This window comes from Sinocyclocheilus rhinocerous, unplaced genomic scaffold (assembly GCF_001515625.1).
Source record: "Sinocyclocheilus rhinocerous isolate Xijiao unplaced genomic scaffold, SAMN03320098_v1.1 scaffold756, whole genome shotgun sequence".
NCBI classification, from domain to species: Eukaryota; Metazoa; Chordata; class Actinopteri; order Cypriniformes; family Cyprinidae; genus Sinocyclocheilus; species Sinocyclocheilus rhinocerous.
The window spans coordinates 752,508-769,438 of record NW_015662039.1 but is presented as its reverse complement, the minus strand read 5'-3'; the positions used below and the strand labels follow the sequence as shown (position 1 = coordinate 769,438).

The 16,931-nt window shown below is 36.9% G+C and overlaps 2 protein-coding genes and 1 long non-coding RNA gene across 3 annotated transcripts in view; 2 read left to right on the top strand and 1 right to left on the bottom strand.

Moving 5' to 3' along the window:
- The first annotated feature begins 1,601 nt into the window (after positions 1–1,601).
- Positions 1,602–7,643, top strand: LOC107727359 (aldose 1-epimerase). Its single transcript, XM_016537200.1, has 7 exons — positions 1,602–1,947; positions 5,734–5,888; positions 5,992–6,198; positions 6,326–6,407; positions 6,506–6,656; positions 6,743–6,917; positions 7,301–7,643. Exons 1-7 carry the CDS (start codon positions 1,779–1,781, stop codon positions 7,376–7,378), a joined length of 1,017 nt encoding a protein of 338 aa, XP_016392686.1. The 5' UTR covers positions 1,602–1,778; the 3' UTR covers positions 7,379–7,643.
- A 180-nt stretch (positions 7,644–7,823) lies between these two features.
- The window catches only part of LOC107727356 (putative ATP-dependent RNA helicase DHX57), a 19,803-nt gene continuing 10,695 nt past the window's right edge, over positions 7,824–16,931 (bottom strand). Inside the window, exons 14-23 of the mRNA XM_016537198.1 lie at positions 14,953–15,138; positions 14,558–14,746; positions 13,336–13,612; positions 13,166–13,261; positions 10,968–11,051; positions 10,823–10,885; positions 8,954–9,028; positions 8,740–8,874; positions 8,452–8,652; positions 7,824–8,380 (exon numbers count right to left, since the gene is read on the bottom strand). Of these exons, the coding sequence (XP_016392684.1) occupies positions 8,237–8,380; positions 8,452–8,652; positions 8,740–8,874; positions 8,954–9,028; positions 10,823–10,885; positions 10,968–11,051; positions 13,166–13,261; positions 13,336–13,612; positions 14,558–14,746; positions 14,953–15,138 (1,450 nt within the window). The 3' untranslated portion in view covers positions 7,824–8,236. The remainder of the gene's footprint in view (positions 8,381–8,451; positions 8,653–8,739; positions 8,875–8,953; positions 9,029–10,822; positions 10,886–10,967; positions 11,052–13,165; positions 13,262–13,335; positions 13,613–14,557; positions 14,747–14,952; positions 15,139–16,931) is intronic.
- On the top strand, positions 9,801–10,719 carry LOC107727382 (uncharacterized). The gene is made up of 2 exons (XR_001638347.1): positions 9,801–9,993; positions 10,377–10,719. It is a non-coding gene; the product is annotated as an uncharacterized LOC107727382 (long non-coding RNA).

Here is a 16,931-nt window from a genome sequence, read left to right as displayed (position 1 = left end):
ATCAATCAACGTGTGCTGTTCAGGCCTCACCTGTGCGCGTGTGCTATCAGCACCCGGAGGTGACGGAATAAATAACTGCTCATATTCCAGCATACGGCATTCGCATTGAACAAGAGTGAATGGTTTGTCCACATTTTTTTTTTCCATGGTTGTTGTTGTAATGTATTGCGCATCCATCAACAGAAACATATATTAGCCGAACCCTGTTTGATTTACGTATTATTTATAGCAAACCATACTACAGATGCGTTGTCAGATTTAAGTTGAACCGCGGTCCTAGCGCGTGCCGAACCGTGTGTGGAGAACCGTACGGTTTTCCATGAACCGTTCCACCCCTAATCGGTATCGGTCTAAATTAGTTGAAAAATATCGGCAAAAATCCAATATCGTGCATCCCTATCCCAAACATAATTACGCCGCGTGGGGCTGTGCCGCACGGTCAGTGAACCTCTTCCACTGTTGCTCACATGAAACATGTTTATGTGAATATTATGATACAAGTAGACTTGTGCTGGATTAAATATGTACACAGTTTGGATTAAATGAAAGTATAGTCAAATTTTTTAATTAGCATATTTTTGTGTTTTGCTTTGGTACCGAGAACCGTGGATTTTCACTGGTATTGGTACCGAATACTGAAATTTTGGTACAGTATTTATTATGTATATAAAAGGACACACACATGCATTGTATATATATCAGAAAAATATGTACCAATATTTAGAAGTAAGCTAACTTAATTCAGATGGTCAGATTTCTTCCAGTGAAGAACAGAATGCTCTTTGGATCTCTTTGGAGAAAATTGTCTTAATGTTTTACACAAATTTGTGGTTCAAAAAAAAAAAAAAAAACATTATAGTGATCTCAGATTTATGCCATAATGCAATTTTTTTCCCGGAGAAACTACAGGAAACAAAAGAGGTGTGAAGATTTAAAGGAGCAACTCTCAGAGGCACAGCATATCTAGGACTGGTCTATTTTTAGACTGACACATTTAAAATTAATCTGCATATGTTGCCCGTTTTATAACTCTCCAGGTCAGAATGTCACAAAATAATTCAAGAGGAAATGAACTAACAAAGCTGTCAGCAAATGACACTGTGGTACAGATTAAATTAATAAAATAGTAATTGTATTGCAATAATTAGTGATCATTAATAAAATGTCATTATTGTATTGTAGTTATTATAATTTATTATAATTAGTATTCCAGATCAATAGCTTTTATTATTAGATCTTCAGTCTTAAGTCTGATTCACTTATTGGTCCTCTTCAAATCCCACAAAGATTGCTTTATTTTGTACTATTACTGTTGCAATCTAGACAAGTACTACAAGAGATACGTTATGGTGAAATTCATTTTTTGGGGGAAAAATTTTGTTTTGCAATGTCTGTTTTTAATATAGTTTTTGTTCATGTGCAATGAGATAACTTTTATTAAAGCTTTAAGTAATTTCTTTAGTTGAATGTATTTTAACATCGATGTTTAACAATGCATTTAAAAAATGCATATTACAAACTCAGAGCAGCAGCAGCAATGGCCAAACATTTCTACATTTATAAATGCGCAGTACTGCCCCAATCCAGATGGTGGCAGTATAACACCAACAAACTCGATTAACTTGCTCAAAATCCGACAGAAGGGGAGGGATTCTGACACAGTGGGCGGTACTTTGTAGTTTATTAACTCAAAGTGTAGTCGTTTGTGCTGTCGTGTAGTAACTTTGATTTCAATGGTGGAGCAGTAAACGCTGTCTGAGCGAGCGGCTTGTTTGAGAATGACGGAGGTGTGTAAAGAGGAGCGGGGTCCGGCGGAGAGATGGAGCCTGCGCTCCGGCGCTGTGAGTGTGGAGATCCTCTCTCTGGGCTGCGGGATCCAGTCCATCAGGACACCAGATCACAGCGGCCAAAGTGCGGATATAGTGTTAGGATACGAGGATGTAGAAGGCAAGTTTCAGTCCATGGGAAATCAGAGCTGGAAAGAGTTTCATTATTGTGAATGGCAGGTGTTTGTGACTGATGTGTTGATTAGAGACACCTGGAATGATTTCTTGACCTGTTCTAACAATTTCCTGCCAGATGTGGCCAATAATGATTCTTTAACCCTTCGTTTAGGAGTCACACTTGCCTCCTTCGCAGTCAAAAGTGAACGAAGCCTTGAAATGTAACTTCTTTTTTTTTCAGGAAAATCAATGTAATATATTTTTGTTCAAAAAAAATATATTGTTATGATTTTGAGGGACTTTTATGATACCATGCAATATTTATTCAATTTTAATTAGCTATATTCTCCATTAGAATTAATATATATATTTTATTTCTTTATTTATTCACTATTTTTTAATAAATGCAATATTTCACATTAAAATAGAGTGAAGGCATTTAAAATAAATTTTTTGAAGTGAGAATTGGGCCATCTGGAGGCATTAAAAAATAAAAACTTGTGTAATATTGCGTAACCTCTTGTATTAGCACCCAATATAGATATGTACAGAGGCTTTTGGATTCCCATTGTTTTTTTGACATAATTTCCTTATTTTTTTAGGTTTTGCATTTATATTTATATTTTTATATATATATATATATAGACAGACAGACAGACAGACATTCTAAAAGACTACTTTTTGTCAAGGTTTAGATATTTTTGGTTAGATAAGTATCATGTTTTACATTATGATTACAGTCAAACATTAAAATCTTTTTAGAAAGGGAAACACCTAGAAAGCATTTTTGTTACTCAGTATTTGATCATTAAAAAATCTAACAAAATAACGAATGGATAGTGATAATTCAAAACACTTTATACACACATTTTGTAATTAATTGATATTTTATTCAATGTATTTCAATAAATGTTAATACAACTTCAGAACAGAAATGAAAATTTTTTCGTATTTCCCATTCATTTCTTATGTCGGTAATTTTTGACTGCGAAGAAGTCAAGTGTGACAATTTTTTTTTTGACCCTTTAAATATCCAAATCATGTCTATGATTTTTTTTGTGTGTTCATATTGCTAATGTGACAAAAGTCACCAATTGTCATCTCATTCTGATGAAGCTAAGATTTTTAAAATGTTCAAAATATAACATTTTTTGGTCAAAAATGACCGAGGGCCAGAGGGTTAATATCTCAGCTGTTTTTCTTAAACAGCAATTAGATTACAAGGAGAACAAAGGAAGGTTTTTGCATTATAGATTTAAAAGAAAATAGATTAATTCAAATGTTTTGAAACATCCAGTTGGTGAAACATTTCAGTATGTAGTCAAGATATTTCTCACAAAATTCTCCTTAATGCCAATCTAAGCTGCAGATTTCACTTTCATTATAAAGCTCTAAGTTCTTCCTGAATGTCAATAATTAATTAACTTGTTTCACTCAAAGGGATTTAGGAGACATCACTTTTATTTAATGATTTTAATGACAAAGATTTCATACAGCGGGTAAAACAAATAAGTATTGAACACGTCACCATTTTTCTCAGTAAATATATTTCTAAAGGTGCTGTTGACTTGAAATTTTCACCAGATGTTTGTAACAACCCAAGTAATCCATATATGCAAAGAAAACAAAACAAATAAAATCAGAAATTAAGTTCTGTGTAATAAAATGGAACGACACAGGGAAAAAGTATTGAACACATGAAGAAAGGGAGGTGCAAAAAGGCATGGAAATCTCAACTGGTTTCAGAGAAAGAAAATAAAGCTGCTAGAATGGCCAGGCGAATCACCTGACTTGAATCCAATAGAAAATCTATGGAAAGAACTAAAGATTAGAGTTCACAGAAGAGGCACACAGAACCTTCAAGATTTGAAGACACTGTGGAAGAATGGGCCAAAATCACACCTGAGCAATGCATACGACTAGTTTCTCCATACAGGAGGCATCTTGAAGCTGTCATTACCAACAAAGGCTTTTGTAGGAAGTATTAAATGAATTTAATTAGTTCAATACTTTTCCCCTGGGTCATTCCATTTTATTACACCTAACTTAATTTCTGAATTTATTTGTTTTGTTTTCTTTGTATGTATGGATTACTTGGGTTGTTACCAACATCTGGTGAACATTTTATGGCCACAGCACCTTCAGAAATATATTTACTGAGATGTTGACGTGTTCAATACTTATTTTACCTGCTGTAAGTCTCCCTATAAAAAGCAACTTCTAAGTAATAAAATGTTTCAATAAAAATTTGTAATAAATCAATGTCTTAAAAAATGAACAAACTGAATAAAAGTGTATTTATGTTCTTTCATTCATAGTCTAAAACATTTTCTTTGCACATTTTAATCAAGGTGTTTGCTTTAAAAAGAAAGTCCAAGTCACTCGGCAATACGTAATGCAGTATAGTCATCAGAATCTGATTATAAATGTTATACATCATATATTAAACAGCACTTAATTGCTGAAGCAACTGTGCCAACTACAATAGAAATGCTGCTGGAAAAGAAGTCCTAACTAATCGTTGACCAATTTGTGTTTTTAAAAGACTAATACCAATATTTAGAAAGCAGGACAGCTGATGTCCTTTATGAAACAATACTATTAACTAAAGACATGCCGAAATGCATACAAATTGAGGGAACTGACTGAACGATTGCATAACATTTACTTAAACACAAATGGTTCTCAAACAGATGACTTAAAATTATTTAAAATAAGACAAGGTTTAAAATAAGCTAAACCATTACAAATCAAATACTTCTAATTCACCCCCTCCACAACAAGGATGTGGAAACCTGTTTTTAAAGGTGTGATTTCTAGACCTGGAAAAGTCATTTAAATGAATACAATTTTAAAACACCTTAGACACTTTTATAAAGAATGTACATTTTGCTTGCCAAGCTCTAAAATATTCCATCAGGTAGAAATTGAGTAAAAATATTAGTAAAATTCCTTATCCAGTAATTCATGAACAACTGGACAAGTCATGCCGATTCACTGGTTAAAAATAGCGGGAACCCTAAAGAATATTCAGCACTTTAAACTTTTGGAATCTTGACATTTAATTTACAGAAACTAGGAGAGTCGGGCCTTTGAATATTGTTGCAGTCAAAGGTTGAGAACCACTGCTGTATCTATCACTAGACCTAACTATAGAGATATTGAATGAAAAACATGCTTAAAGGGTTAGTTCACCCAAAAAAATTAAAATTATTTGATCATTCAAGCTGTTTCATGGCACTCAGCGGGTGTTGCATGCATCAGTCCAAAAGAAGTTAAATAAAAAGCGCCCATCCATTTAAAAAAAAGTGTCTCACACGGCTCCGGGGGCTGAACAATCTCTCCCCTGCGCTTCCGTGTTCGTCACTTCTGAGCGGCGCATGTGCAACGCTAACCTCATACGTCATCCGCCCAGACCTGCTTCCGCATACAACAGTGAGCGCAAGCTACATTAAAGTGATTATTACGTTTTGAATATGGATATTTTTCTTACAAAAATGCATCGATTTGCTACAGAAGGCCTCTGTTCACCCCCCGGAGCCGTGTGAGACACTTTTTATTATGGATGGGCGCTTTTTATTTAACTTCTTTTGGACTGAAGCACGATAACACCCGCTGAGTGCCATTAAACAGATTGAAAGATCAAAGACAATTTTTAATATAACTCCGACTGGATTAATCTGAAAGAAGAAAGTCATATACACCTAGGATGACTTGAGGGTGAGTAATTTATGGGCTAATTTTCATTTTTGGGTGAACTAACCCTTTAATTTCCTTTATTTCACACTAGGTTATCTCTCAAACCCTCGCTACTTTGGAGCTGTGGTAGGCCGGGTTGCAAACCGCATTGCCAAGGGCCGGTTTGTGGTAGATGAGAAAGAATATAAACTGTCTATTAACAATGGACCCAATGCTCTGCATGGAGGACTGAAGGGCTTTGACAAGGTAAATTTGAAATGAAAACCATCTCTATCCTTATTCTCCAAAACAAGCTTTGATATCGTGAGTCAGCAGACATAATTTCTTTAAGGACGTTTGTGTGTTGTAGGCCGTGTGGACCACAGAGGCGGTGGATAATGGAGTGAAGCTGAGTCACAGCAGTCCAGATGGTGATGAGGGTTATCCTGGGAACCTAAACGCTTCTGTCACTTACAGACTGGAGAAGAACACACTGAGTGTACTGTACTATGCACAGACTGACCGTACTACACCCATCAACCTCACCAACCATTCATACTTCAACCTGGCTGGACAGGTAGGGCTACAAGCACACAGTTTATAAACCTCGTCTTACACTGCATGGTTAAAGTCTGTGTGAACTGTCTTTTGTGGACACAACAGGTGTATTCCTACTCTTAATGAATGCTTTTTCGGATCTGCAGGGGACACCAGACATTTACGACCATGAGGTGACAATCTCAGCAGAGTCGTACCTGCCTGTGGATGATACGATGATCCCCACAGGTATTTTTATCCCATTATTTTAGAGAATCCGATCTATTAAACGTCTATGACCAGAAACTGTCAAGCATGGTTTTGTGTGGTTTCTTTACTATGTACAGGGGAGGTGAAACCTGTGGACAAGACCCTGTTTGACCTGAGAAAGCCTGTCCTCCTGGGCTCTAGACTGAAAGAGCTGCCTGGTCCAGGCTTTGATCACAACTTCTGTCTGTGTTCACCTGGTGATCCGCCACTGGAGCGAAAATGTGCTCGGTAACCCGTTATTTCAATTGGATTATTAAGCCTACGTGATTACTCTATATGTGCCTTAATATTACTGCACGTGTTGGTCTGTGTAGAGTGGTGCATCCTGGGACGGGTCGTGTTCTGGAGGTGAGCACTACACAGCCTGGGGTTCAGTTCTACACGTCCAACTTCCTGGATGGGACATTGAAAGGAAAGGGTGGAGCTGCTTACTCCAAACACAGTGCCTTCTGTTTAGAGACCCAAAACTGGCCAGATGCTGTTAACCAGGTACTGTAAATGAATTAAAAGTACATTTTAGTTCAGACCAAAATAAATAGTAAAACGTACACTATTCAAAAGTTTGAGGTCAGTAGGATATTATTTTTGATACTGCTATTCTGTTGGGTGATCAAAGTTGACACTAAAGACAATGTTGCAAAATGTTCTTCTGAACTTTCTACTAATCAGAAAATCCTGAAAATAATACTTCAAAATTTTACTGTATTTTCGATCAAATAATACAGCCTTGGTGTGCATGAGACGTAAATTAAATTGTTCAAACAATTTAATAGATATATATATATATATGTATATATGTGTGTGTGATGTTTTTGCTTTATAAAGAAAGCTAATGTTTCTGAATTAATGAGAGATCTCTTGTCTCTTCTCAGCCTCATTTTCCTGATGCTCTGCTGAGGCCAGGAGAGACGTACACACACACAACATGCTTCACATTCTCAGTGCTCTGAAATTACATCAGCATGTGAAGTTTACTTTTACATAACGGTACACAACTGCACACTTTTCTAGCAGAATGTTACATGACCAACATAATGTACTGCTTCTATGACCATGATATTGTATTTCTAGAGTTTGCTCATGTTTTAGTAGGGGATATTTGTTCCCCCTACCATAAATCCTACACTAACACGATTACTACTAAAAGTTAAAAGACATGAAGGTTTGCTTGTAATCATACATTTTAATGTCATCTAATAAAAACAAAGCCTGTAATTTGTTTACAAAATATAATTTTTTTGAGGTGAATACCATAATAGCGTTATCCAAAAAAATGCAGTCATGTAATGAGACAGCTGTAACATTTTTAAATTTACACAAATTATATAAACGCAATAGAATACAATTTTTTTTTTTTTTTTTTTTTAAGAAGAAAATCCATTATTTTTAACCCAGTTCATTTATTTTTAAATACACTTGATATTGCATATTTTGGCAAACGTATGACTTTTCATAGTAGTCCCACATTATAATAGAAGTTAATAATTCAAAACACAATAAGTGTCTTTTATAATTTGGCACAATTCATACTCACAAATACCTCATGCCATACATTCAGGATTTATGCACATGCTGTCTTGTTGCTATAATATTGCATTAAAGCAGTCCAATATGGACTCTGGGATTTAGGAAATGTCTGTGTGAAATCACACAATGCCAAAGTATATTTTCTGCATCTACTCTACAAAAGAAAATGAAAATGTTTCAAGTGCCTCCACAAAGTTCAACAAAATCTGAAAAAAGGCTGTTTTCAGGTGAGCATCCCGCTGTTATTTAATTGTGAATAGTGTGTGAGAAGAACGTTGATGCTACTGTGTGGAGATGAGCGACACTATGGTGTGTATGATGCGAGACCCTCGAGGACAGCTGATCAGATCCATGCTGGGATTTCTGATCTTCTCCTCTAAGAGCTGATCCAGCTCCCACCGCAGCTCTTTCACCAGCTCAGCCACCTACACAAACACAGTCTGAAATCAAACACTGCCATAGCATGATATGATATTCTAGTGCAAGTCTCTTTTACCTCATGAGACGCAGCTGCAAATCTGATCCAGCCGTCGTCCAGAGAGATGATGAACTCTCCACGCTGCAGCTCCACGCTCACTTGCCCGCCACCGAACAGCACCATGGGATACACGCACACCATGCTACAGTCACGGAGAAACACTCGACTGGTCTTCACTTTCTCATGGTACACCAGGTATGGGCTGTCATAGTGCCGCACCTACAGAGAGGAACTCTTTTTCAGTAATAAATACATACATTTTTAGATGCCAAGTCAGAGCGGATGTAGTTTAGGTGAGATAGTTACAGAGAAGTTGACAGACGAGGGGTGTATGTGGACGGCTCCATCACTCTTGGTCATGAAGCACAGCTCCTCTGCTTTAGGCTGCATCTTCACAGCTCCTTTACTAGTGAGCTTATACTTCCCCTGAGGAGATCTCACCTAAATAAAGCATGGCGTGTTTCATACACATTCACGTGAAACATCTTACACACCAGTTCAGAGAAATCTGTGCACTGACCTGGACTACGTTAGGGTAGAGAGCCGCACACAACATGGCTGACATCAGCTTTGTGTTATCAGAGTTCAGGTTGGCCTGTGAGGGACAGAAAAACAAGAGTTGATTGTTTTTACATCTTGTATTGATTTTACCCAAGAGTATAAAACAACACATACTTAAACCTACCACTGAACAATTTCATATATTACTAGTGTCAAAAAACACTCGCTGTCCAGAAGAGATGAGATAAAACATCTTACAAATAGTTTGTACAAAACAGCACATTTTCCAAACTGATGTTAATCAAAGAATGATCACTAGAATATGTGATCAAATGCACCATTTCATCTAATGTTCTCTTTATTTTAACATAATTATATTACATTGATATTCATTAACACTCACTACATCTAAAACAAGCAGTCTTAGACTGTTAATAAATAAATTGAATATTTAATTTAAGAAAAACTAAAATATTTATATAAATATTAATTACTTTTATATTTTAATTTCAATTTTACAACTAAAAATCCTTCAGAAGGTTTCAAAGCTGTGTTGTCAACACTGTCAGAAATGTATGAAAATGCGCAAAAATTTAAATTCTGTCATCATTTACCAAACAGTTGACGGTAGCCATTAACTTCCATAGTATTTTTTCCATAATGGCTACCATCAGCTGTTTGGTTACCAACAATTTTTTTTTCGATTCTCTATTTATGCAAGTATGACATCCACGTCAATCTAACTGGGGTAGATGGATCCAAACACAATTTTAAAATAACCTTTTTGGCAGCAGTAAGAGCAGCAAACAGAATCCTTTTTTGATTGACAGACCGTGATTACTCTATATGTGCCTTAATATTACTGCACGTGTTGGTCTGTGTAGAGTGGTGCATCCTGGGACGGGTCGTGTTCTGGAGGTGAGCACTACACAGCCTGGGGTTCAGTTCTACACGTCCAACTTCCTGGATGGGACATTGAAAGGAAAGGGTGGAGCTGCTTACTCCAAACACAGTGCCTTCTGTTTAGAGACCCAAAACTGGCCAGATGCTGTTAACCAGGTACTGTAAATGAATTAAAAGTACATTTTAGTTCAGACCAAAATAAATAGTAAAACGTACACTATTCAAAAGTTTGAGGTCAGTAGGATATTATTTTTGATACTGCTATTCTGTTGGGTGATCAAAGTTGACACTAAAGACAATGTTGCAAAATGTTCTTCTGAACTTTCTACTAATCAGAAAATCCTGAAAATAATACTTCAAAATTTTACTGTATTTTCGATCAAATAATACAGCCTTGGTGTGCATGAGACGTAAATTAAATTGTTCAAACAATTTAATAGATATATATATATATATGTATATATGTGTGTGTGATGTTTTTGCTTTATAAAGAAAGCTAATGTTTCTGAATTAATGAGAGATCTCTTGTCTCTTCTCAGCCTCATTTTCCTGATGCTCTGCTGAGGCCAGGAGAGACGTACACACACACAACATGCTTCACATTCTCAGTGCTCTGAAATTACATCAGCATGTGAAGTTTACTTTTACATAACGGTACACAACTGCACACTTTTCTAGCAGAATGTTACATGACCAACATAATGTACTGCTTCTATGACCATGATATTGTATTTCTAGAGTTTGCTCATGTTTTAGTAGGGGATATTTGTTCCCCCTACCATAAATCCTACACTAACACGATTACTACTAAAAGTTAAAAGACATGAAGGTTTGCTTGTAATCATACATTTTAATGTCATCTAATAAAAACAAAGCCTGTAATTTGTTTACAAAATATAATTTTTTTGAGGTGAATACCATAATAGCGTTATCCAAAAAAATGCAGTCATGTAATGAGACAGCTGTAACATTTTTAAATTTACACATCCTTCACAAAGCCAATGTCAGACAGAAGCTCTGCAAACTGCCTTTTAAGACATGCTATCTCCTGAGAGAACACACACGCAGAGCAGTTATGGTATGCCTAAATGACTGATATCTACACTGAGCCAATCAGAGTCCAGTCTCACCTGTAAGCCTCGGATCGAGAGGAAGTTCTCTCTGCAGAACTGGTAACCAGCCTTAAAGCCGCCCTGTGCTGCGTTACACCAACCCTAAATAGAACAATTGGCAGCAGTAAGAGCAGCAAACAGAATCCTTTTTTGATTGACAGACAATGACAGCGACGAATCATCCAGCAAAAGAAAAAGCAGTGGGTCCTTTTGGATCCGAGTCTTCAGAAGGTCCGACAATAAGTCCTGTACCAAGGACCAAAGCAACGCAATTCGGGAACAGTCCCAGAACATATGTATGTACCTTGACTTGAACTATTACACAGGTGACAGAGGGGGTCAGACTTTCTTTTCATTTTAAATAATAAACAGGGAGTGGCATATGCCTTATAGATTAATTTATAATGAATAATTTGGTGAGCTGGGTTTTTAGCGGTAGCAAAACAATTTCCCCAGACATTGTCCCAATCAATCACGGCATTAAGTTCTCTTTCCCAGAAACCCTCAGTTGGAATGTTTGAATACTGTCGTACCACAAGTGATTTATAAATTATACTCACAACACCTCTAGAAGCCATACTAGAATCTATCCAATTTACCATAGGATGAGGAGATATTTTAATCGACCAGGGTACTCCATAAGCTTTCAGTGCAGGTCTTAATCTCTAAATTCATCCTTTAGGATCTGAAAGGACTTGAGCCCATAATCATTGTACAGGTCCTTTAAAGTGTAAATACCACATTTAACCCAGCATTTGGAAACGAATGGTTTGTTACCAGTACAAAGATTATTATTATGCCAAATGGGGGTAGAGTCACTGTAAGTATCTGAAGCTCCCCATAATCTTTTCTGCTGCTTTCCAGGTTTTGATAGAATGGCATATAATTGGACCAAACTTTTCCAGAACTTTCTTAGATATTCCAGTGAAGGGTAAATCCTGTAGACGCAATGGGTATATAATATTAGTTTCTAAAGCCCGCCATGGGACAGGGGAGTTGACGTCTAGCCACGTCCTAAGTGGTCTCATCTGGTATGCTAGATAAAGAGCGGATGTAGTTTAGGTGAGATAGTTACAGAGAAGTTGACAGACGAGGGGTGTATGTGGACGGCTCCATCACTCTTGGTCATGAAGCACAGCTCCTCTGCTTTAGGCTGCATCTTCACAGCTCCTTTACTAGTGAGCTTATACTTCCCCTGAGGAGATCTCACCTAAATAAAGCATGGCGTGTTTCATACACATTCACATGAAACATCTTACACACCAGTTCAGAGAAATCTGTGCACTGACCTGGACTACATTAGGGTAGAGAGCCGCACACAACATGGCTGACATCAGCTTTGTGTTATCAGAGTTCAGGTTGGCCTGTGAGGGACAGAAAAACAAAAGAACAGGTCACATGTTGTGAGTTGATGGTTTTTACCGAAAATGTTTATACAACTTGTATTGATTTTACCCAAGAGTCTAAAACAACACATACTTAAACCTACCACTGAACAATTTCTGTCCAGAAGAGATGGGATAAAACATCTTACAAATAGTTTTGAAAACAGCACATTTTCCAAACTGATGTTAATCAAAGAATGATCACTAGAATATGTGATCAAATTTCATCTAATGTTCTCTTTTTTTTAACATAATTATATTACACTGATATTCATTAACACTCGCTACATCTAAAACAAGCAGTCTTAGACTGTTAATAAATAAATTAAATATTTAATTTAAAAACAAAAATATTTATATAAATATTGGCTCACCATTGGACTTATTTGATCAAAAATACAGTAAAAAAAAAAAAACAGTAATATTGTGAAACATTACAATTTAAAATAATGTCATGTCACATGATCCTTCAGAACTCATTCTAATATGCTGATTTGCTGGTCAAGAACATTTATTATTATCAAAGTTGCAAACAGTTGTGCGGCTTAATATTTTTGTGGAAACGGTGATTATTTTTTAAATTTATCTTCTAATATCAGCCTAATAAAACCAATTGCGAGAATAAAAAAACAAAAACAAATAAAGAACCGAATGAGATGCAGACGCCTGTTGATGGAAATAAAAAAAATGTTCCTGTAAAATACACGAAATCTGAAAGCATAATAAAATTATTCAACAAATTAAGAAAAAAAAAAAAGAACAAGAAAGTGGTGAAGGATGTGTATACCATTATGAATTGTAGTCATTAATTTGATCAGAGCCTGAACTGACCTTGTACGCCTGCAGCAAGGCCAGATGGTCGCTGTTTGCCAGAGAGAACCCCAACTTCTTCTCGTTAGCTTCCTCTCGTTTATCCCAGGGAGACACCTGCGAGTATGGCAGGATCTCAGGTCACAGTACTGCGCTGGAGAAATAGCTTCCACATGTGTCTGGTGACTTACGAATGGACTCTTGAAGGCCAGGCTAGCGGCGATGGTGAGGGCAGGGTCCAGGCAGCGGAAGATGGCTCCCAGCAGCATGAGTTTACCGATGCGGACGTCCACAGGCAGACAGGCCAAATGCCAACCGAGGGGAGTCAGAGACTCCTCGTCCGTCAAGGCGCCCAGGGCACACAGGCGCTGTTTAGCGGCCTCCAGACTGCCCTCTGCGGGCGGCTCAATAAGCTGAGAGAAAACTGACTCCAGAGGACGCTCCGTAAACACCTCCAACACCTTAACCCTGGGACAGAAAAATTGTAACTATTAAGATCTAAACAAATCACATGAAGTTTGCTTGTGTTGAAGGAATAGTTTACCCAAAAATGAAAATTTGCTTTTCAAGATGTAGATGAGTTTGTTTCTTCAAGGGGAACAGATTTGGAGAAATTTAGCATTTCATCACTTGCTCACCAGTGAAGTGAATGGGTGCCGTCAGAATGAGAGTCCAAACAGCTGATAAAAACATCACAATAATCCACAAGTAATCCACACGACTCCAGTTCAGTTAATCAGTTAATGTCTTGTGAAGTAATAAGCTGCATGTTTGTAAGAAACAAATCCATCAAGATGTTTTTAACATTCAAACTTTGCTTCTGGCTAAAATACACACAAGCCCACTATCCATAATATTGCTTTCTCCAAACGTTGTCTCGTCTAAATCAGGAGTGAAATATACACAGATCAAGCAAGCACTGGTTTACAAGCAAAAACAGTCCAAAACTGTTCTAAACAAATATTTCGGTGGATTTGGATATAAGAGGACAACAGTTGATGGAATTTGTCACTAGAGGAAGTGTTATTAGGGATTACGGATTTTGGCCAGAGATTTTAAGTTAAATAGCCTTAATGATGGATTTGTTTCTTACAAACACAGTTTTTCACATCACAAGACATGAACCGATGGACTGGAGTGGTGTGGATTACTTGTGATGTTTTTATCAGTTGTTTGAACTCTCATTCTGACGGCACCCATTCACTGCAGAGGATCCATTGGTGACCAAGTGATGTAATGCTACATTTCTACAAATCTGTTCTGATGAAGAAACAAACTCATTGACATCCTAGATGGCCTGAGGGTGCATTTCAGTACATTTTTCCACCACATAATCCACCACATAATTTTGGGGTGAACTACTCCTTTATTTAAAGGTTTTTTGTTTCAACAGGGTTGTTTTAAGGTGGTTACCTTAGACAGAGCTGCTCCAGGGGAACTCTTTGAATCTCAGGCAGCTGCTGTTGGCTCAGGTGATGTGTGAAGCGATGTCTTGTAAACAGATGGAAGCAGACGCCTGACGCCACACGACCAGCACGGCCTTTTCTCTGGAGAGCATTGGCACGAGACACCCATACGTCCTCTAGACTCTCCATACTGCGACTAGCATCGAGCAGACGCCTGACGCCACACGACCAGCACGGCCTTTTCTCTGGACAGCATTGGCACGAGACACCCATACGTCCTCTAGACTCTCCATACTGCGACTAGCATCATACCTAATACATGCACAAACATATGACAATGCATCCAAAACCACAAAGAATATTCAATGTTAACCAAGAAAAATAAATAATCTATGTTTGGACAGCGTCTCAAACCTCTTCTCCTTCATCCGGCCAGAGTCTATGACATACACCACATCGTCAATGGTGACAGAAGTTTCAGCGATGTTGGTGGAGATGATGATTTTGGTCACACCCTCATGTGGGCGGGTAAAGACCGCCTGCTGCTCCTCATTGGACAGGGACGAGTGTAGAGGATACACTACACACCTAAAAAATTTTACACACAATCATAAATATATATCATCATCCACTTTTTACAGGTGAATCTGAAAAACCAAAACATGTCCAGGTTGCATTTCAGCCCATAATCATTGCTTCATTAAAAATGATTTTTATATATTAACAAACATAAAAGTTTGGGGTCAGTAAGACTTTTTAAAATTTCTCAAAGAAGTCTATTATGTTCACCCAGGTGGCATTTATTTGATCAATTTAATGCATTTTTGCTAAATAAAAGGATTAACACCTTTAAGCCCTGAGGGCATTTTTGCCTCACTGAAGTTGATGTTTTTCTGAGTGACTTAGACAAAATGAATGACTCATAACTTGAATACTGTGGCAAGGAGAGTCAGAAGGTTGGTATCGTTTAATAGATTTTTATATATTAACAAACATAAAAGTTTGGGGTCAGTAAGACTTTTTAAAATTTCTCAAAGAAGTCTATTATGTTCACCCAGGTGGCATTTATTTGATCAATTTAATGCATTTTTGCTAAATAAAAGGATTAACACCTTTAAGCCCTGAGGGCATTTTTGCCTCACTGAAGTTGATGTTTTTTCTGAGTGACTTAGACAAAATGAATGACTCATAATTTGAATACTGTGGCAAGGAGAGTCAGAAGGTTGGTATCGTTTAATAGAAAACTTTCTGTACTTTCAGAAGGAATCATTTCATTTGGACATTCTCCTGCTGAGAAATAGCTGATAAAAATGTAAGAAAAATTTGAGTGCTCAAGAGACATTTTTCATATCGGTCTTATTTGACATTCAATATCTCCGGACAGAAATAAGGTAGGAGGAAAATTCTATTTTGGTGATGGTCCCCAGCATGTTAGCTGTATCTGTTTCAAATTTTTTGGTGATAGCATAAAGTATCCAAAAGCTACAGTATTTTGTAACAAAATAGGCCTTTTTGTTTAGCTCTTGACTCCCTGAAGGAATTTTTAAAACTGTTGTTTTCTGAGAACCATAAACAAAAATAATGACTCATAACTCCAAGACCGTAGCAAGGAGAGTCAAAATGTAGGTATGGTTTGATAGAAATCTTTCTATATTTTTAGGGGGGGAAATCTTTGCATTTGAATATTCTCATGTTGAGAAATAGGTGATAAAATGTAATAAAAAATTTGTGTGGTCAAGGGAAATTTTTCATATTCTTATTTCAAAGAAATAAGGTAGGATAAATTTTTTTGGGTAATGTTCCCCAACATGTGTGCTGTATGTGAATTACATTTTGTTATCATGAAATAATCCGAAGTTACAGTATTTTGAACCAAGGTAGCCCTTCTCTTAGCCCTTGACAGTTTTGAAATTGTTGTTTTGAATTTGAAATAATGCCTGACTCAAGTTTAGTCGAAGCCCCAAACAATTATACTTCTTTTATTCTACTCATGAGACCTTTCAAATGACATATGACACATGACAATCCGAGCTGTATGATGTTTTTGACATTTTAGAGTACATGGCACAAAAAACATTTTGTAAATTATGATTTTTTATTTTTTTTGTAATTTATCAGCAAATAACTCGGCACTACTTTGGAGTTAATCAAAGTGGCTACATGCATTGTAAAGCTCAGATTCTAAGCTTTCAACTGATATCCGTTTTTGAAGGCAGTGGTTTGAAAAATATGATTAGTAATATTTTCGTGGAGGGGGGCGTCCCGCCCGTGATACACTTCGGTTTAGAGGGACTGCTCAGCGCTCGTTAGGAGTTGATCAATGATACCCGTTTTGTGTTATTCCATTCAGGGGTTGCTTAGCAATTTGATTATGAATTTTT